Here is a 21,861-nt window from a genome sequence, read left to right as displayed (position 1 = left end):
GGTAGTCTTGCGATGATCTTCAGCGTCCCATGAAAAGCAGGAAAGGGAATTCAGAGAGCTCTGGTAATAACGGAAGAACTCGCCACACAAAACTATGAAAGAAATTGCTGAATGTGTTTAAATTTAGTTGTGAGAAGTGATGGCTGATGTCAAGAGCTTTGGAGTAAAGTCTTTGTACTGTTCTACAAACTAGTGTTTTCTGAATGTAAGATAGTGAGTTCTGAAGGTAACTCTCAGGTCATGCTGAGAAAAATGGGCAGCCAAGGGTGGAGAAGATTAAAACCAAACCAACTGGAGAATTAGACCTCTCTTTGAGAACAAAAGCTATTGCAAACAAGAGGCCAAGCCTGGAAAAGATTTGTCACCAATTAAGAGATCTAAGCAGGAGAGGGGGGTGGACCTCACCAAATGGGAGCTGGTTTCCACAAACATCAGAAGAAGGAGATTGGGATGTTTTGGGTTTGTACTCCAGATGTGGAAACACATTCCCCACATGAAGTGCAATCTGAGGGACAGGACGCAAGAAGTCACTTTTTAAAACCAGAGGCGGTAATGGAGAAGTACAACTACAAAATTGTAATATAGCTGGCACTTTCACATCTAAATTAAGGAAAAAGTGTTGAGTATGAATTACAGGCAGACTGGTTAAATGCTAAACCAAACCAAACCTGGGAATTCCTGGCTGGGGAATTCTGGGAGTTGACGTCCACACATCTAAGTTGCTAAGGCTGAGAAACACTAGACTATAGTCCAATTGTCACTGGGATTGTTAATCTATACCTCAGCTTTAGATGAAAATTCACATATTTCCCCTCTTCTCCTTGCATCTCTTCACAGAGAAAAGTAACAAGCCAGGGGAAAAGTTGCTAGCCTGAATTGTTCCCTAATATCTTGGAGTCATGAGTGTAGGAAGATCAGTGAGACATGTAAGCCTCCATCTGCAACCTAAAAGATTCAGAACAGATACTTAAGGCTGATTTAATTGGTAGATGGCTTCTTCTTTCTCTCTTTTCTTCCTTCTTTCTTTCCATAGGCTGCCATCCTGAACTGGGGAAAGATAAGCAAGGAAAAAGTTTGCTTTATTTTTCCTTCATACCCTATGTATGGGCAACAGATGGGAGGTGTGGTTTTGATCAGATGGTAGAAAGGCAGTGCATTAAACTGCCCCAAATTTGAAATTTGGTCCTGCAAATTAGCCCTGTGTCTGGACACATGCCTATCTACTATTTAACTGATGGGTGGAGAAGACAGAAAAACTGAGATATAGCTGGTATTGCCATGTGTGTTGAACCTTACCTTGGTCTGCAAAGAACTCAGCCTCTGCAGTCTTTGTTCTGGATCTCCTAATTCAGGGCTGGGTTAGTAGAATATATGTAACTCACTCTATAGTAGGCTTATACATCCAAAGAGGGGCTTAATTTTTTTTTTCAATAAACACAGAGCAGAAATGTATATATTGCACATGGTATCATCTCAGAACAGTAAGAACAGACCACGGAACAATGGACTGGTTTAAGATTGGGAAAGGAGTACGGCAGGGCTGTATACTCTCACCCTACCTATTCAACTTGTGCGCAGAACACATCATGCGACATGCTGGGCTTGAGGAATCCAAGGCTGGAGTTAAAATCGCTGGAAGAAACATTAACAATCTCAGATATGCAGATGATACCACTTTGATGGCTGAAAGCGAAGAGGAACTGAGGAGCCTTATGATGAAGGTGAAAGAAGAAAGTGCAAGAGCTGGCTTGCAACTAAACCTCAAAAAAACCAAGATTATGGCAACCAGCTTGATTGATAACTGGCAAATAGAGGGAGAAAATGTAGAAGCAGTGAAAAGACTTTGTATTTCTAGGTGCGAAGATTACTGCAGATGCTGACTGCAGTCAGGAAATCAGAAGATGCTTAATCCTTGGGAGAAGAGCAATGACAAATCTCGATAAAATAGTTAAGAGCAGAGACATCACACTGACAACAAAGGTCCGCATAGTTAAAGCAATGGTGTTCCCCATAGTAACATATGGCTGCGAGAGCTGGACCATAAGGAAGGCTGAGAGAAGGAGGATAGATGCTTTGGAACTGTGGTGTTGGAGGAAAATTCTGAGAGTGCCTTGGACTGCAAGAAGATCAAACCAGTCCATCCTCCAGGAAATAAAGCCAGACTGCTCACTTGAGGGAATGGTATTAAAGGCAAAACTGAAATACTTTGGCCACATAATGAGAAGACAGGACACCCTGGAGAAGATGCTGATGCTAGGGAGAGTGGAAGGCAAAAGGAAGAGGGGCCGACCAAGGGCAAGGTGGATGGATGATATTCTAGAGGTGACGGACTTGTCCCTGGGGGAGCTGGGGGTGTTGACGACTGACAGGAAGCTCTGGCGTGGGCTGGTCCATGAAGTCACGAAGAGTCAGAAGCGACTAAACGAATAAACAACAAATCATCTCAGACCAATCAGTCTGCTTCACCAGAATCTTTGGTCTTTGTATGTACTGTTCTCTGAACATAAATAGGACATTTTCCCTAAAATAATACTTTTTTTAACGGTTGGCTATCAAACCTATAACCCTCAGCTTAAGTAAAAAAGAAGCCATCTTCTGTGAACAAACTCAGACAAGGTAAATGGGGCTAACAGGGCTCTTGGGAGACACTTGATCTTCAGGGATCAACATGTGAATCTGAATTTGAAAACTCCCTATTCAGTGTACTGAATAGGGAGGAATAATTGCTAGTGCAAAAATGGATTTATCCTTCCTATTTCCTCCAGGTAGGCGATTATGTTCTCTTTGGCACATACATTATTCAGCTGTATACTCCGCTGAACTGGTTTGGCACATATTACAGGTAATTTCATTGTTAGGCTACTTTTTTGTTAATTTATTAGCCATTTTGGGTGATGCAAAGAGAAGTGGGTTGATGAACTTGAGATAAACTGAGTTTATATTATTATTTGGTTTACAGTCTGCTCCAAGCAGAGCACCCATATCCCATTTCTCAGATTTAAATTTGCCTGTAACAAAAAAAGGACTATTTATTTGAATCTGAAAATAATATCTAAAGCAGGAATAAGCAGATCTGTCAACAGGGACCAGGTCAGATGAGGTGTATGGTCATGCCTTAACAATTAAGGAACAATGCATTCTAGCATATTCACCCCACCAAAAAAAAAAAAAAAAATCCAGTCAAGGGTTTCCCCATAATTACTCTAAAGAGAAAAGCTGAACAGAAATGTTGCCAATCTACTGCAAATCACCTGGAAATTGGCACCAATAGACACCAATCTATTTTGTGCTGATTGTGTTTGTCAGTCATTTTTATACAGACACTGACAGCAAATAGAAATATATCCATTTCTGAGATGCCTGAAATAAAAAAAGAATTAGACTAATTGCAGGAATATAGATTTATTTTAAAATTTCAGGTTACAATAATAAAGTCTGTTTATCTTGTAAGAAAGAATATATTGTATTTACCAGAATACAATATATCACAGGCAAGGTCGAATCCTTGCCTTGAGTTAAAAGACAGCTAAGTACAAGTGAATATTTCCCTTTAATATTTTTGGTTCAAAAGTAAAAGGTAGATCCTTAGCGTGGAAGAAGCAAGAAGCCCAAATTATTTGTAAAACTGGTATAGTACAGGTTAGAATTAGGATTAAACACTAGAAAAGACAAGCTGTATATAGTAAAATGCATACTGGATATTCTGTATATATTAACCATATTAAAATTTGATATCTGATGTAAGTGCAAATATGTGGACAGTGCAAAGGTATAGTAATGCTTCCATAGTTTTATATAATTTCAGCTCTTCTTTATGGTGGGCTATTGTTTAATAAATATGGGGGGAAATCTTAATAATTAACAAAATAACTAGTCGGTTAGTGAAAAGTAATCATAAGACATGAAAAGGTGTTAAATAGTAAATTCTGTTCTATTCAAGCTAATGTAAATATTTTCCTATTATATTCCTTTTGTATGAATAATTCTACAACTCCAGCAATGAAAGGAATTATCATAAAAATTCCTCATGCCTAGAAAGTTGAGTTCAGGCTGGGAAAATAAAACGCCTCCCCAGTAATTATGTATTTATTTCATTAAAACGTTTGTTGTTTGTAATAATTTAAGATGCCCTCTCCTTTACTCTTCCCCTATCAAAGATAGTTAAAAAGAGGGGTGAGATAATTTACTCTGTGGTCATGTGTTAAAGATCTGGGAACATTAACTGGGAGGGTGTGACTGATGAGGCTTGCTTTCATGCTTAAGGTGTAAAAGATTGATGGCTGGCTGGGGAATTCTGGGAGTTGAAGTCCACTCATTTTAAAGTTGCCAAGTTGAGAAACACTGCTCTATAACTTGGTTGCTTTGGTGCAATGGAGATTCTGCTTTTCCTTTTCAGAATGATCCAGTCCTCATTTGTTGACATGGAGAATATGTTTGAGCTCTTCAGAGAGGAACAGGAGGTAAGGCAGATCATATCAGTGTACAATCTGTGTATCAGATCATAGAGGATCAGCTTATTTTCCCTCCCTTATGTATTACACCCCATAGACTATAAACTATAGGTAGTCCTCACTTAATGACCCTAATTGGGACTGGAATTTCCATCACTAAGCAAAGTGGTCTTTAGGCAAAATATCACGTGACCGCACCACTTAGTGATGGCAATTCCGGTAGTCCCAGTTGTGGTCATTAGGTGAGGACCTCACACTTTTCCTGCCCTGCACGAACTGTTGGCTTTGTCTCACTGCTCCTCCCCAGCTGTGCCCGGAGAGCTCCCTTTGGCAGACAAGGCTTCATCGCCCTGCCACATTTGCCTCTACTTCAACTCCTTCCACCTGCCTGTCTCCCCCCCACCTCTGCCCTTTTGGCCACCCTGCACTCCCTTGCCACCTACCCCTGCCGCCTCCCTTTGCCCCCAACTGACCTTTCCGTCTTCTTCCTCCTGCTGCTGACAAGGCACACCCAGCCAAGGCAGCTCCTGGCCCTTCGTGACGGCCTCTGTGACACCTCCATGATGTGTCACAGAGGCGTCGCAAAGGCCCCACAGAGGTGTCACAGAACTCCAACAGCTGCCTCGGCCGGGTGCACCTCATCAGCAGCAGGAGGAAGAAGATGGCGAAGATCAGCAGGGGGTGGCAGGAGTGGGCAGTGGTGCAGTGTAGGGTGGTCAAAAGGGCAGGGATGGGGGTGAGATAGACACATGGGAGTAGAAGTGCACACTGCGGGTGTAAATGTGGGCAGGCTGCCAAGGGCCCAAATTTTGATCACATGACCCCAGGGGCACTGCAACGGCCATAACTTTTGAGGACTGGTTGTAACTACTATTTGTTCAGCACTGTTGTAACTTCAAATGGTCACTGAACGAATGGCCATTAAAGAGGACTTATCTGTAAACTAGTTCCCAGGAACTGGAGTTTCCAGGAATCATCTCATTGCTTGTTTATTTCCTGTTATATTGAATCCTTCACATGGGCTGTTTGCCCTCGTTGAACTAAATGATAATGTGGTCTGTTTGATTTTAGCCATGCTGGTCTATAAGTCCCAATATGGCTTCATATCTGCACAGACCAAGCCAGCTGTAGTTTATTTAGTAAACTGTGGTAGAGCAAATTATGGGTTATCCTAGTGTGTGAACCCAGCCATTCTGTTGCTGTGCTTCAGGGTTAATCACTGGCGCTGATCAGTTTATCAAAAAAACACAAACTCCCCTTTCAGAAAGGACATCCTTGATTTAATTTAGGCTTTCCCAACCTGACGCCATCCAGCTGCTGTGGAACTACTCTCCAACAGTGCCCCGAACCTCCTGGCTGGCCATTCTAGGAGTTGGAAGCCTCCACATCTGCGAAGGTCACAAGTTGGAGAGGACTGAATTAATCTTTGGGATGTACCTTATTTTGGCCAGTATCATAACGGTCTTTTTTTAAAAAAAAATAGGCAGCCAGACTTGGGTTAGCCAAGAGCCAAATGGCATCTTCCATTTTCAGACTGGTAATTTTTTATCATAATACTGGTGGTTAGGGATGTTGCCACTAGGACATCTGTATCTGAACCTTTCCAAGGTGTACCTCTGGAACATAGGAAGCTGTGATGTTCCAGATCAGACTTTTTGTTCAACACCATTTTTTCTACTATGGTGGCAACTCTCCAGGGTTTCCAAAAGAAGCCTTTCTTGGCATCTGCTGTCTAGCTTTTATTGCTGGAACTGCTACAAACTGAACCTTGAATTTTGTGCCTGAAAAACAAGTGCCCTAGCTCTGGAATGGCGCTTCTGTACTGTGAGTGGCTTCCAAGAGCAACCTCTTGGCCACTGGGGTGAACCTTCCTGCCTCCGCCAACTTAGCTAGTCAGGGTCCTACGGATCACTAAGTACAGGTGATGTCACAGATGTGTTAACCTATAGGTGAAGGATGAACCAGGTGCCGGAGACCTTCGATTTCTCTCAGGACGTGTGGAATTTGTAAATGTCCATTTTGGCTATGTGGAAGGGTGAGTAGAGAAGGTAAAAGCATTGATGGTGGCAAATGTGCATGTTAAATCTGAAAAGGAAGGGTTGGGCAACATTTTTCCAACAGTAGGCAGGTCACATGGAGAGCAGGTATTCAGAGGACTTAGTGAAGAAAGGGAGAAGATAGTGATAGTGACTGTGAGCCATATGCTCTCTCATTAAAGCCTGCCGGGGGACTTACTCTGGATGAGATAAAAGCTCAGAAAGAAACATGTTTTGTATCTCCCTTCTGAACTATGACCAGTGAGAAAGGTAGGAACTAAGCCTATACTTCTTGAAAGATGTTTGGGGAATTAGTTAAAAAAAAGAGTTCAAAAGTCTGCTTTTATCTGTATCTTAACCCTCTTAACTTAGGTTGCTTCTGTGGAGCAACCATAGTCATCACTATTCAGACTATTCCACCCACCCCCACCCCCAGCAAACTGGAGGCAGTCTGTGTCTGGAGCAGAGGAGGACGTCCTGTGTGGGAAGCGTGACCAGGGAGCTCCAGGAGAGCAAAGGCAGGTTGAGAGATGGGTGACTGCTCTTTTTTGTTATTCTCCACACAGGAAGGAAATTTTACATGACGTTTCCTTTACCGTAATGCCTGGACAAACCCTAGCACTGGTAAGGAGATAGGAATGGCTCTGCTGTAAATAACGGTGTTCTGTAATAGCATAGTACATTCTTTTGCCTCCCGTGTGATAGGAATAGTGACAGTCCCCAAAGAAGCAGCCAAAAACAGAGGTTGAAACTTGGTAAGTCTCCCTACTTTCCAATTCTTCTCACAGGCTTAATTCATGGGGACACTTTGCCTTCTTTCCCTTTCTCTCCAGGTGGGACCCTCTGGGTCAGGGAAGAGTACCATTGTCCGCCTGCTGTTCCGCTTTTATGACGTGTGGGGAGGCTGCATACGCATAGATGGGCAGGACATCTCTAAGGTAACAAACCCACTGGAATGTGTTGAAGGTAGAAGGGTCATCCATCATGGATCAAGGCATAGAGAAGGTTCATTTCAAAGGGAGTGGGGTGGGAGGAAGATGGGAAGTGTACCCCCAGATATGGTCTAGATAAATTGCTGACACCTTGAGTTTCAGCCTCATCTGTACATACAATGGCTTGCATGCCCTTCTTTGCCTTACTGTGTGGGGACCCAGTCAGCAGAGGACTATAACCAGATATGTCCTCCCAGGTTCTCTATTGAGACTGGTGTTTTTAAACTTGTCTAACAATGATCAGGACTCTTAGCAGCACCAAATCATTTGAGATGGTTAAAGCAATTGGAGATCTTGAAGAACTTTACTCCAAAATACTATTTGAGCAACTAGGAAGTACCATGAAATGTTAAGATAAATGGACCTTGCGGGAAAAATCTGTTCTGACAGCACAAATCCAAAGAAATACAATCTATCAGAAGAAAGAAGAAGATTCCAGCTCCCTAGGAAAATAAGTCTAGGTACTGAAGAGTTTTTGATCATACAAAAGGGATAGAATAGGAAACAGCTGTTTAAAGTCAGGCATCTGAGAAACTGTTATTTGACAAGGAGAGTTGGTTTGCAGGCCCCAGGGTTATACATCTAGTTTAACCTCACACACATACTGTATATGTGAGATCAAAATAAAAATAAATAGAGGAGTATCTTGGCTACCTTTATGGTTCAGAGGATGAATGGTTTTACAAGTGAAAAATTGGCTCTCCAAAACAACCAAAACTGTAACTCCCAGCAGCCCTATCCAGAATGGCAGAGGATGCTAGGAGTTGTCTATCAGCAATACTTGGAGGTCCATACGGGCCACACCCCAACTGTACGGAATGACCCCATTGATACAGTCAAGTTGGCATATGCCCTTTAGGTGTGTGTACACCCACTTACATATGCTTCTCCTCTTGGAGATCCTCAAGACTTTTGACAACGCAGTCCAGCTGCTTAATTGCTTGTTCATGTTTGTTGCCACAGCAAAGCAGACATATGATTCCACTTAAAGGTGGAGTAAAGGTTTGTGCTCAGCATGCCTCCACCTCTCCTGTGGCCACCCAAGCTCACTAGGAAGGACCATCAGGGTGCCAATATTCCATAGCGTCTTTGGGAGGTCAACGTTGGGAGGGGATTGAAGGGCAGCTGGTTCTTTCATGTCTGCTACAGCTGTTTGCTGTCTGTTCTTATTCTACCATGGTTCCACAGATCCACCCTGTTAGTTTTCTCTGAATTATTCCCTATGGTTATACCTTTCCTGCAGGATCTGTCTCATTTAACAGATCTGTCCAGGTTACTGGAATAAATGTCTAGGAGGCAGTGGAAGGAGATATGGATAAAATGGCATCTAGGTATAGATGACAAACAGTTGAGGAGGGTTGAAAGATACATAATTTCCTACAACGTGTGCATGTTCACAATACAACTGTCCCACAGGCTTTTTTTATCCTGCCAGTCAAGCCATTTTCCCTCTAATTTGTCATACAATAACGAAACTCCCCAGAGATGATAGTTCATTGAACCTGTTCGTTAGTTGGAATGGTTTCTCATTCAAAGTGCCTGCACTCTCTAAATAAAAAACAGCAACACTGCAGTCATTTGTGTTCCTTCGTTCTCTGCCTCCCCTTTTATATCATCAAAGTGACTAAAAGTCTTGAGCTAGTGCTCTGAAGGCGATGCTGAGCTGAGTCATTAATCACATAATGCATTCTGCAAGCTGAGAACATTAAGGCTTGACCTATTCTGATTCAGGTCATCTTAAGCCAGGCTTACTTCAAACAGGTACCTTCCAGAAAGATTGGGCCTCCACTCTCAGCACATGAGAATAGTATCTGGTTGGGGAAGGCTACTTTGAACTGCTGCTTTGAAATGCCACCTCTCTGAGTTGGACCCTGGGCTTTCTGAGAAGGTGTCAGCTGGGATTTCCCCACGTCAATGAGGGATGTGAAGTCCTGATAATTCATAGTGACTTTCTCCTTCAAGGTATTGCCTGAAGCTAACTATCCATCAGACTGGTGGGGTGTAAAGATGGCATCTATATTCTAAACCATAATTGGGTGAATTTTATTGTTTCTCACTGCATCCTCCATCTGCCCACATCCACAGGCAAAGCAGGTATCTGTGCGTTCCCATATTGGTGTAGTGCCTCAGGACACCGTCCTCTTCAATGATACTATTTGCAACAACATCCGGTATGGCCGTACTGACGCTACCAATGAAGAGGTTATAGAAGCAGCCATGACTGCTGATATCCATGACCGTATCCTCACATTCCCTGATGGTAAGGGCTACTGGCCACCTCTGCTTTATCTACCCCTTTGTCATACCACTTGCACTCTATCCCCTCTATCCCCTGCGCTGCTGTAAGATCCCATGTGATTTATATTGGGATGTCTGCTTTCTTACTGTAGCTTGACGGTTGAGCACAGAACTCAGAAACTTAGTTTCTGCAGATACGGTTGGGAAAGATTCTAAATGGAAACCATTGTGCAAATAATAGCAATCTACATTCAGAGATGTTGTGGGGTGGGGGAGGCAGGTCCAAAGTGGGGGGGTCAGACGATGAAAGCAGCATTGCACCATCATGATACATGCATGCATATACAAAAAGAGTGCAACTTGCATTGCATCACTATTATGCTGTTTTCCTAGTTTTGATCAGAACTTCAAATCTTGTAGACACCTCTGTCTACACTGGAATGGGCAATTTTTTTCAGCTGGGGCCCCATTTCCTTCCAGAGACATTTTTGTGGTTTCCACAAGCTACAGAGGACATGGAGGAGGAGGAGGAGCCAAAGTATTCAGCCCATTTTTTCTGAGGAAAGTTTATTGCAATTTCAAAAGAAATAGTTGCATTAAGCCTCCATAGGATTTAGCTCACATCTTCCATCTGTTTGGGTAGGAAAAAAAATAAACATCATCCTGTTGAATGTTTGCATTTTGTATTTTGATGCCAATAATCAACAGTGCAACCTGGAAGGACACCTGTGGTCCCCATGTAAGCTATGGCTTGCCTGTCCTTGATCTGTGCGGACCAATAATCTGATTTGGTATAAAGGCACTTCCTGTGTCCCTATCTGAGCTAAACTAATGAACCCTTATTTGTTACTATTTATTTATTTGACTTGGACATCGTCCAAATCCTATCAACTCTGAGCAGCTCGCAGAATAAAAACAACCATATTCAATCCAGTTAAAAAAACAGTGAATAAGATGGCATATCCAACCAATGTGTAAATCCTGCAAGGTGCTCCAACCACCTTCGCCTAAAACCTAAAGCTTGAGAGAAGAGCCAGGTCTTCAAGACCCTCCAGAATGTCATTGGGGTGGGAGCCACCCTAATCTCAGGGGACCTTCATTCCAGAGGGCCAGCACTGTGATAGAGAAGGCAGGCTTTCAGGTCCCGTTCGTGGTACCCCTTGACTGAAGGAACCCAGAGCATGCCAGCCCTGTTGGATTGAACCAGCTGGGCTGAACAGGAGAGATAGGTGGTCCCTCAAGTAACCTGGCTCTATGCGTTGAACAATAGTCCCTATAATTCTCATCCTGCTGTTTTTCTGTGGGTATGGATGTTGTAGGCTGGCATATCTGGGAAGTCAGATGGGGAAGGTTGACCAACAGTTACCAAATCAATTCAGCCCTGCCCTATCCCACCAGTCCTCCAGGACTAATTGATTAGTGAGATCTTGACTACTGAAAGAAACAGGATTTGCCTCTATGGGCAGTTTGCAAAACCACCCTATTTCCTTTTCATATTTTTAAGTGACCTGCTTAGGAAATTTTGGAATTGTTAAAAGTGTCTGAGGTGACACCAAATTTCCTTTGTTAGTAAATCTGGGAGGTGTTGCCACTACTAGAAATAGCCATAAAGATTTAAAAGGCTCTGTCCAAATGGCAGGAAGCAGCAATTCGTACCTCAATGGCCTTCCTTTTTTACACAGTGTTTTACTTTCCTCTATGCTTATGCCTGAAAGGTTACGATACGCAGGTTGGTGAGCGAGGTCTGAAGCTGAGCGGTGGGGAAAAGCAGCGAGTTGCTATTGCCCGCACCATCTTGAAGAACCCTGACATCATCTTGCTTGATGAGGTAACAGAGGAGCAGCATTGTCTTAATACCTGTCTCTGAGTCCCAGAGAATGCCCACCCATTCATTAGAGAGAGCAAGCTAATTGAGTATGGGATATTTGCTGGTGGAAGGGAGGAGAACAGAATGATCAAGTTTAATTAATGTCCAATGGAGTAGCCTAGAAAAGAACATGATTGGCTGGAACCCTGAATAGAAGCACTCCACATTGCAACCATGTGTTGCAGGTATACTTTTATCTATTTATGTATTATTTATTTTCTATCCTGCCTTTATTATTTTTATAAATAACTCAAGGCAGCCAACATACCTAATACTCCTTCCACCTATTTTCCCACTTCCCTGAGGTTAACTTACATTTGCATTTTGCCCTTCCATGCCTTTTTTTTTTTTTTTTACAAAGCCTGAATTCTGGGATTATTTGGGAGGAGGGCAATCACAAATTCTGTTATTCTTCACAACCGTGTTTCTCTGGCCCTGCATTGTAACCTGTTCTTGGGCAATTCTTCCTGCAATAACAGTACTGCAGAACTACAAAGAGCAGCTCTCAACTCTTATCCATGGCACCAAAGCGATAAGAGGTGGCTTATAGGTACTGATATGCCAGTGACTTGACACCAATAATTGGCTCAGGATCCATTACCTTCCTCTATCTCCCCTTTTGCTCTGCTACAATGTGCAGATATACCTGATTCTTACAGGCAACATCAGCACTGGACACTAAAACGGAGAGAAGAATCCAGGCATCGCTGGCTAAAGTATGTGCCAACCGCACCACTATTATTGTGGCTCACAGGTAAGATGAAATGTCATTTCATAGGAGCTTTATATCCTAGGTTTTCGCATAATCCTAGCTAAAGGAAGTCTGTTCCCTTTCTACAAAGAGGGCCAAATGCATGTCTTGATGTGCTCCATTCTCCTGCAATCATATTTGTTAAATATTGAGAAAAAACTTGAGGTGGATCCTTAAAGCAACTCTGCCTTCAACTTGTGTAATATAGAAGTCACACTCTGGGTGAGTCCAGAGGTTCATGTAATCCAGAAGTTGTGGGTTGGGCACAGAGACAATATCCCTCTCCTTCTCTTTCATACCACCAGCATGTTATTTGGTAATGCCTTGTCTCTGAACGTGGATGCTGTTTTCTCTGTCGTGCATTACAGTAATGTTCAGGCTCTCAGGCTTGGTATCTTACTGATGTCCTGTGGCTTCAACCTCTGAGGCTGGCTGGGAATTCTGCAAGCTGCATTCTCAAAATATTTCAAACATGCCAGGTTGTAGGGAAAAGACATAGCTGCTTTAAAGATCAACACAGAAGTGCTCCATTTGTGCTCCTGCACACCCAAAGCACTTTTGCTGAATTATTCCTGAAGTGTTGTACAGCCCTGCTACTTTGGGGAAGACCTTTGTTACATTCATTAAGTTTAGAGCCCATTATAAAATTAGGAACTGTCACATCTTTTGACTGAAGCTGCTCCATTAACGAACGTTTGGTGTCATGGACCACATTTGAAGTTTGAATGGAATGTCCTAACGGCAATGGCTGTTTTGTGAGGGGGCCATCACAAAACATAATCAGGTCAGATGGTGGAGGGATAACAATGCTTTCAGTCATCCCCTGCAACTGCTCACCCTAGGATATTCTGTGCCATTTCTCTAGTTTTCTCTTTTTTCTGAACCTGACCATTTTTTAAGCAGTATTCTGGTTACCCACTCCTTTTATGCTTCTGTAATCCATAAGGAAGACAGAGGCATTTATAGGAATAAAGATGAGAGTGGCACTTTGCTTTGCAGCATGCTAGCATCCCAGTTAAAATTAAAAGTATCTTTTAAAAATGAAAAGTCAGTGAGTAGGTTGATCTGGCAGATAGCAAGGGAAACATTGTGGGTCTGTTGAGGTGGAGGATAGTGTCTGGACTTAGAAGCTGGAGCATCTACTGACATTAGACTATCATTTAGAAAGCAGCAGCATCTTTTCCAGATTTTATAGGGCAGTGGGAGGGGTAATGATCCTAGAGCTGGGTCTTTTGTAGGGCTGGGCAGATAAATTTTTTATTGGTTTCTACTAATTCTTGTTCAGTTTGATGAATAAGAATTTCCATTAGAATTTTTGTCAAAGGAGAAGAGAATTTTAGATAATTTCTCATAAATGGAATGTGACATTATTGGACAGATTTAATTATCAGGGGACCAAGAGGTATATGCAAGTGCCCTATCTTCTGTTTTACCTCCTTCCTATATTACAACTAAATCTCAAGATAAGACATCACAAGGGAATTCCTCTCAGGGAGGAGGAGTCCTGCTCTTAAGAAATAATCCATCCAAGTTATCTACCCACAGATTTAGCAGAGAATTGCCAAAGGCCCTTTATGTTGAGTTGTATTCTTTTGCTTTGTTGCATCCTGCATCTGGAAGTCACCTCTGGAGATTCCCTTGGCTTCTCAAGTCACTGGTCTCTCGGCAATTTGCTGCTAGTCTCCCCTTTTCCTAAGATACTAATCATGAAGACAAGGATCGATACATTATGGATAGTCAGCACTCATACCTGAATGCCATTTCATGTGGCTGAATTAGCAGTGTAAGATCTGGAACGGCTAGAATTCCAATAGAGTTCAGGACATCTTATGATAGCTTTGCTGAATATTGAAGCTTCTTCTCATTACATACATATTGTACACCTACCATTCTTAAGACTGTTTTGCTGACTTGTGACAGCACCACCTTCATTCTTTCCCCAGGGACGGGTTATATCTGAGATGACGAACTGTGCACATGTCATGTGTTGTATGTTATTGAAGAGCGGTTGAGCTTTACAGTCTGGCTTCTCAGTAATAGTAACGATCTTTCCTTTACAGGTTATCGACTATAGTTAAGGCTGATCAAATCCTAGTTATCCGGGAGGGCCGAGTGGTGGAGAGAGGAAGGTAAAGAATTGTCCGCAGGACTTTATGAACTCCACACGAAATAATTAATTAATTAATTAATTTTGTGTCCAGGCAACTAACCAAGAAAAGTTGAACTATGTGATCTGTATAAATTAAGCAAATTGAAAAATTTGGACTACAATTCATATTTTGCATAGTTTATTCCACTTTTGGTAATCCTGGAAAGTGGCAAAGAACTATGCAGGATGCTGAAAACTTACATCCCACAACTGAAGATCCTGTTTAGCCATCTCTCTGGCTTCTGAAATTTTAGCCCACGCATATCTTTGGATCCTAAACAGGCTACAGTACAGAATCTTATTTCCAAGAAACAAGGAATAGGGAGATGGGGAAATGTTTGTTTCATAAAAATTCAGGACTGAATGAGCTATTATATTCTTTGCTTTTTCTGCACTGCTATGGACTGCTAGTATCTATGTAACTCTGTTTCTTTCCTCTCCCAGCTGCAGCTGAAAACTATTTTCAGAGGAGAAACAGCTAATAATGTTACAGGTTCTTCAGCATGTCTTTAGCCACTTTATACATGAGAAAGAAATAAAAAATACGGTATAGGATTTTCCAGATAGGAGCATTTCCTTCTGTTCTCACTCAAAAATTCCAGCCACTGTCACTTTTTCATAACTTACTAGCCACAGAGCTGCTGACATGAATGAATTCTGATAGTTCTTGTGGGCCAAGTCAAGGATATCAGATTACTCAGATAAGCAAAGTAAACTTCGGATCATTCACACGCCCTTCCTGCCTCAGTTCTGAGAAGGCCTCCTTACAGGTTGTTGAGGTTATCCCCTTATATTGGAACCTTCATCCAAGGGCCAGTTGCAGCTGGATCAAAGAGATCTGGCAGTAAACTAGTGTTTTCCCCTGAAAAACGGAACACGTCCTCCTGTATGTGGATGTTCTGATTCACCTGGAGGAGGAGCCGGAGGGAGACTGATGACCTGCAGGCTCCAATTGCCCTATTGCACGAATGCCCCCTCTCATCTGGCTGCGAGGTTCGGTATCTCAATGGACTTTTCTCCTTTGTCTGCCAAAGGAAACACAGCCTTGTCCTGCAGCTTAGATCACCTTAGTTTAGCTTCTTTTTTCTCCTTTCCTCTCCCTGCCCTTTGCTGTCCAGAGGGCGGCAAGTGCAGGTAACTGCTGTCCCCATGTGAGGGCGGTGACTTCATGAGCTTCATTCCTGAGGCATGGTAAGAGGATTGCTCTCAGGACAATGGCTTTGATTCTGACATATCTTCCTCCCATTCCAAGGATGGAGGAGAGTACTGTACAGGCTTGGGGGCTGAGAGGTCGAGTCCTTTGTGTAACTTTCCAGATTTCCTCCTCAGCCCCTCCATCACCAAAGTTGCTGACAGATTTCCAGATTGGCAAAGCTGTCATGGCCTGTGACAAAAGGACGTGTAATGTTTGGAAAGTTCTACTGTGAAAGCCCAAAGCAACACAGGCAAGGGATGTGCTTTCTGTAGAGCCTTTTGATTTAACTTTTGCTGTATCTTACAGGCACGAGCAGCTACTAAAGAAAGGTGGTCTCTACTCTGACATGTGGTTTCAACAAGGAAGTGAGATGCCTGGTGGCTCAGACACAGAGAGCAAGGCCAGCATCCCATCAAAGGCTGGCACTGGGGAACCAGAAGCAGGCAATGTTGAGGGTGAGCCTGAGGATGAGGATGAGGATGAACCTGAACCTGAACCTGAACCTGAAGCTCAGGATGAACCCAAAGATGAGGATGAGGATGAGGATGAAGCTCAGGATGAACCCGAAGATGAGGATGAGGATGAATCATAGCCAAGCAACTGAAAGAACTACTGAATGTCTTCTGCATGATGGAGCGTGATGCCAAAGAGGGGCTGCTACCTTGCCCTTGACATTTGTGATGACTTATCACACAAAGCTCTGGTCCCTAGAACATTTAGCAGATCCACCAAGTTTGGCTGTGGAAATCAAATTGGAGGAGGCATAGACTCTATATTAGCCTGCTCATAGTAATAGAACAACAAAGAGTATCCCTCAAGCTCCTTTCAGGGTGCGAAATACGTTGCTTGGTGATCCAGACATGTCATCAGTGAAGGGGAGAGGCTTCGACCAGGGCCACCTTGCTGTACTACTGTTGTCACTGGCAAATGTCTTCTTCTGCAAGATGAACTGGGTGGGTGAGGAGAGGAAAATGACACGTGTGAGTATTGCCAGCATTCTGTATGAAACCAGAAGAAGCCTCAGGGAAAGGAGGCGCATTTTCATAAGTTCTGATTTTGAAATGTCTGTTTGATTTTCATAAACTCTGTGTTTTCAGATCAATTTGCAGATTCCATTTTTTTCAGTCTCACTTGTTAAAGGAAAGGACTAAGTGGTAACTGACTGAAAATCCTTTTCAACTATTGTGCTGGTGAGAGGACCAAGATTCATAAAGTGCAGGTCTTATTATGAATCTGAATCTGGCTTTTATTTATATCTGGCAGTCATAAAATAAAATTAAGAAGGGAAGGGCAGGGCAGTAATTCATGGCGGCTGGAAATGGTAGGATAGAGAAAGATGAAATACGCCTTTTCATCTTTCTCCTAGCTTACTAGCTGCTCCTTCATGGTGGCTCTATGGAATTGACAACTATTATTTACTTGTGGCCCTGTTGCGAGGTGCAGGTAATCTTGGGCTGGGTGAACAAGACGTTAGAGAGCCTACCAGGACTCACTTTAGCACTGCCAGACCTGTGCTGCAAAAATCAGCATGGCCACTAGATGGCAGCAAAAGGTATGGAACCGTTTATAACTTTTCTGCCATCTACTGGTCATCCCAAATTCTGCAGCCCAGATCTGGTAGCCTGATTTTATGTTGAATCATAAAAGTGCACAGTAATCAGCTGAGGAAACAAATACAAAGGGAGCTCTCAGGAAGGTCCAGTGGAGACAGGTTGGCAGTTCTGCTTAGGAGCTGTCAGGCTTCTCTGCTTACAGTAGACAGATTCTGAAAACCAGAGAATCTTTGGCTGAGCGAAATAAAAAGCATGTGGGTTCACACATTATGCTAGGCCAAGGTTTCCTTAGTTACACCTTAAATTGTATTCTTGGTAGAATTCATATGAAACATTGGGAACCAAATAAACCACATGACAGCTTAGCATGATGTGTAAACCAGGCCACTGGTTTCTTTGGGGAGCTACGATCAGTTGTCCTATGGAAAATAAGGTAATAAGGAAGAGCAGCCTTTTCTCCTCAAGTAGTACAGGTAGTCCTTGCTTAACAACCACAATTGGGACCAGCAACTCTGTCACTAAGTGACACTGTTGTTAAGCAAGACATCACATGACCATGAGACTTATGACCTCATTCCTGCCATGATCATTAAGCAAGACATCATGTGACTGCAATTTGCAATTTTACTGCCGGCTTCACCATTGACTCTGCTTGTTGGAAGCTGGCTGTGAAGCACAAAAATGGTAGTCATGTGACTGCAGGACGCTGCAACAGTTGTAAACACCCGCCAGTTGTGAAGCGCCCGAATCTCGATTACATGACTGCAGGGATGCTGCAATGGTTGTAAGTACAAGGACCAGTTGTAAAGTTACTTTTTCAGCACCACTGTAACTTCAAATGGTCGCTAAACAGGACAGTCGTTAAGCGAGGACTACCTGTATATCCGAGAACTTCCCCTCCAAGGTTTGATTATTCACACGTGCTTTGTCTGTGTGTATGTGTGTGCCTTTGAGTCAGTCTTAACTCCTGGCAACAGCATTTTTCTTGGCAGCATTTTCAGAAGTGGTTTATCATTGCTTCCTTCCTAGGGCTGAGAGGGACTGGCCCAAAATTGGGTGACTTCATGCCTAAGGTAGAACTCACAGTGTCCTGGTTTGGTGTTCTGTACCTATGCCAACCCAACAAATCAGTCCACCAGCAGTTGTGCTAAACAAAGGGAGAATATTGTGGCTGCTTCAGTTATGGATGTACATAAAATACATGTTAGTTGTGCACATTTGCCATTTACTTGATTTGATACATTGGCGAGTGCAAAGAGGGCTTGAAAGTGTTGCATTTTTCTATGTCCCCTTAATTTTTTTTTATGGGAGATGAGAGGAAATGACTTGCCAAAAGGTCATGTTAAGTCTATGGCTGAGCAGAAATTAGTCCTAATGCACTTGCAGCTAGGAATTTCACAGAAGTCTGCGGATATGTGTCACCTGGTATTGCTTCTTTGATCATTTTTCTTAGCAGAAAGAATCCATTAAGGAGGGGAACATAGACTAGTTGTGCAGTGTATTTGAATGGTGGCACTAGAAGCTGTCTGTCTGGACTCAGAGAGATGACTGAAGGCTACGGATTAAATGTCGCAGACTTCTTTGTTTTCCATACTTTATCTATAGAATCCACTCATATGTTTATTCCATTACCTGGATCCATCAAGAGAGTAGAGTCTTGCACAGCGTAAGTGTTCCTTATAAAGTAAAAGATGGCACTAGTGTAGCTGTGATTCAGTTGCAGCTTGGGTTCAATAATCTCAGCCTTAGCATCTTCTAGAATGAAGAAAACTCAGATTTTCTCATGGCTGAAAATTCTGCAGCTGCAATTATTGAAACAACAGAGAAATAATGGCTTAAAGGTGAGTGCCTCAGCAATAGAAATTAATGAGCAGAGAACGTGTTCCATTTTAACCTACTTTATATCAGGACTACATTGGGCCACAATTACATCAGAATAATCCCAACTTCCAGCCCGTTCTTGAATCTTTCCAAAGCAGGAACAGGAAGCGGTGTTTCCTGAGCTTGATGGTTTCAAAACTTGTTCTTCCCACCCACTTCTGTCTCACCAGGATGCTTTGAGGATTATATGGAGAGAAATAAGGGGGGGAAATTGCTATATACATGTAGAGGGGCGGGGGGAATACAAGGGAGCAGCACAGTCGGCAAAGTACGGTAGATGCTTTGCCCATTTGCACTTGTACCTCCTCTATTGTGCACTGCCCACTCCTCTAGCATTAGCTGCTACCCTAGAGGTCTCTTGCTGCTGCCCCCCGCCCCCGGTATTCCGACTTATGGCCAGGGCTGGAATCTTCCAGTCCCATCACCCCAACTGTGGTCTAGCATTTTCTCATCTCTCTGTGTATATGCTTAACAGGATCATCTGGCTTCTCTTTTTTGCCTTGGAAAGTGGAATAGCTTTGTAGAGTCCAATGCAGACAGATTACTAGGAGTGTTTCTCCCTACTATGGCAATGTTCAGTAACAGTCTCACATCCACCCATTGGAGGCCTGTTGGTGTTAATTCCATTTGGGTCCCTCAAAGCCAAAAAGCTCCTTGGAGGAAAGGCCCTCTGGGTACAGAACAAGGCTCTGGGTTTTGTAGACAACCCCAAGATAGTGCCCACCATGATCAGTCATCCTCCTGTAGTTCCTGTTGGTGCCTGCTCTGATACCACAACATGGTGGGAAGATTCTGGCAGCCTTGGTAGCGACGCTGGCGTTCCTCCTCTCCTAGGGGTGGCACAGAATGGCAGGGGGCTCCTGCTAATGTGACATTGAGCAGCTGGACTGGAGTACCAGAGGCCAAGACTGCAGACCATGAACCCACCTGCAAAAAAAAGGAGAAATTGGCTTCACTATGAAGTGCCCTATGGCACCATATCCTTCAGAATCAACCTCATTAGGATGCTTCAGATTCATGACGTCAGTGTTGCACATCATCACCCTGTAAGGCTAATCAGTAAAGGAAGTCAGAACATCATCAGCTCTCATCTGCTTTCAATTGTGCAGACATCAAGGGAAATTTACTTGTTTGGGAGCTGAACATTAATTGCACAAATTCCACTTGAATCTATGGGAAAAATTAGTTGTGACTTAAGCCACCACTGATTTCAGTGGAAGGTACAGCAACTAACTCTGTCTAAATGTAACTCACTGAATTTAAATAGTATTGGTTCAAATACTCAAACACATACTGCTTCACAAGAGAAAACCAACCAAATTGCAAGATGGTCAGAATTGGCTTGTCTCTACAAAAAAGTGCATCGTGCACTGAATCTGCTGTATAATGACAACGGCTTTTCATTGTGCAACCTAGCCAAAGATCTTTGCCCATGAAGACAGAGCTCCTGATCCTATCTTCCCGCACTATGGGATTGGAACTAAAACTGAGGTCAGACATCCTGTTAAAGATTCTGTCCTAGTTGCTGAAAGCCATCCCTGGCAAAGTCCCTATGGTAAAATCTTCTGAAAAGCCAACGTTAATACAGGATTACAGTATTATTTCTGACAACTTTATATTTTGTTTAGAATTAACAGAGAATCTTTTAAGAGACTCAAGTTGTCAGAGCAGATGCTTTGCATATTAGAGAGCCCCTGTTTAAATCTTTGATACCCCCGTGTAAAAGACACAGATAGCAGACGGGTGCAGAAGACTTCAGATGGAGCCTCTTCTATTCCTATGCCCTATTAATGTCCTTAAACACTTACCGGCAAGGCGTGCTGAAGTAGACACTGGTCAGGCTGCAGTCCTGCCCAGAATTCAGCAAAAGCTGATCCACTTCGGATGGCGGTGGTGCTACGCACCAGCACTACATTGGGATGGCGCTGTGATGCCTGAAGCTTCTTTACCAATGGCCCTGGATAGCTCTGGTCAAGGAAGAGCAGGACCCGGCGGGCATTGCAACTTTCCAAGTCTGTTAAGAGCTCTGAGATGGCATACCGCTCTTTAGGATCAGCCTGTTGTGGGGGAAAGGGCAGCTTCCTAGCACCTGCTCCTTTGTCCCAGCTCCCCCACCTGAACTCTCCAGTCCAGAGATCAAGGTAATTCTCCCACCCTGGAGTTAAAAGAAGTTTAAGTCGGAAAGAGCAAGCCAGGGCCAGCACCCTCTGCAAAAGCTGCTGTTGCTTTTCTCCCTCCAGGCAAGGATGAAAGAGCTGGACGGGCCTGTGAAGGGGCCAGATGAGAAGAGAGGGCTGGGGTCTACCTGCAAGTCTGTCAGCTCCTCTCCCTCCAGTTGGGCTGCCCAGAACATGCTGGGGCAGATGAGGATGACCCCCTCCTCCTTCCCCAAGTCTGACTCACTTCACTGCCCATTTCCAGTCAATGAAGCCCTCCTCACTTGCACACGGCCAAGTAAGAGGCCTATATATAAGGACTTATTTTTATAAAGCCATTCTGACAGTCACCCCACATTTTACTCTGCTTCTGTAGCAGCAGTTGAGTTTACTGATACTCACTGATTGACTGGAGATGTGAATTTCACCAAATAAAAGGTCTGTTATCACTTTCCATGAATTCTTTCAGTCTAGTTTTATTTGTGCCTTATTATCAATTGGGTGTTGGTTCAGACACTGAATGGCTCATTAATGCTTACCAGGGTAGGAATGGGAAATGCACCCATATTTCTGATTTCCCTCTCCAATAACA

General features: G+C 43.2%; 2 protein-coding genes across 3 annotated transcripts in view; one reads left to right on the top strand and one right to left on the bottom strand.

The window, feature by feature from the left end:
* ABCB6 (ATP binding cassette subfamily B member 6 (LAN blood group)) overlaps window positions 1-16,837 on the top strand; it is a 39,537-nt gene extending 22,700 nt beyond the window's left edge. For both annotated transcript variants that reach the window (XM_063288927.1, XM_063288928.1), the window contains exons 11-20: window positions 2,766-2,842; window positions 4,397-4,460; window positions 6,401-6,486; window positions 7,054-7,111; window positions 7,321-7,425; window positions 9,565-9,739; window positions 11,433-11,545; window positions 12,244-12,338; window positions 14,396-14,464; window positions 15,986-16,837. In XM_063288927.1, the coding sequence (XP_063144997.1) occupies window positions 2,766-2,842; window positions 4,397-4,460; window positions 6,401-6,486; window positions 7,054-7,111; window positions 7,321-7,425; window positions 9,565-9,739; window positions 11,433-11,545; window positions 12,244-12,338; window positions 14,396-14,464; window positions 15,986-16,271 (1,128 nt within the window). In that variant the 3' untranslated portion in view covers window positions 16,272-16,837. The remainder of the gene's footprint in view (window positions 1-2,765; window positions 2,843-4,396; window positions 4,461-6,400; window positions 6,487-7,053; window positions 7,112-7,320; window positions 7,426-9,564; window positions 9,740-11,432; window positions 11,546-12,243; window positions 12,339-14,395; window positions 14,465-15,985) is intronic.
* A 2,764-nt stretch (window positions 16,838-19,601) lies between these two features.
* On the bottom strand, window positions 19,602-21,835 carry LOC134501937 (uncharacterized). Its single transcript, XM_063310004.1, has 3 exons — window positions 21,809-21,835; window positions 20,922-21,467; window positions 19,602-20,040 (listed from the first exon to the last, which is right to left on the bottom strand). The coding sequence occupies exons 1-3, from the start codon at window positions 21,833-21,835 to the stop codon at window positions 19,843-19,845; spliced, it is 771 nt and encodes a 256-aa protein (XP_063166074.1). The 3' UTR covers window positions 19,602-19,842.
* Between the last annotated feature and the right edge of the window lie 26 nt (window positions 21,836-21,861).

The sequence above is a fragment of the Candoia aspera genome, chromosome 1 (genome assembly GCF_035149785.1).
Source record: "Candoia aspera isolate rCanAsp1 chromosome 1, rCanAsp1.hap2, whole genome shotgun sequence".
Lineage (NCBI taxonomy): Eukaryota > Metazoa > Chordata > Lepidosauria > Squamata > Boidae > Candoia > Candoia aspera.
Note: the sequence above shows the minus strand (reverse complement) of the source record. Positions and strands in the feature narration are given on the sequence as shown.

Coding starts and splice junctions, on each gene's coding strand:
- LOC134501937 (XM_063310004.1), bottom strand. CDS start 21,835: ATGGGTGCATTTCCCATTCCTACCCTG. Junction 21,468..21,808: donor CATTTCCCATTCCTACCCTG/GTAAGCATTAAT, acceptor CATCTGCCCCAG/CATGTTCTGGGCAGCCCAAC. Junction 20,041..20,921: donor TACTTCAGCACGCCTTGCCG/GTAAGTGTTTAA, acceptor TTTTTTTTGCAG/GTGGGTTCATGGTCTGCAGT.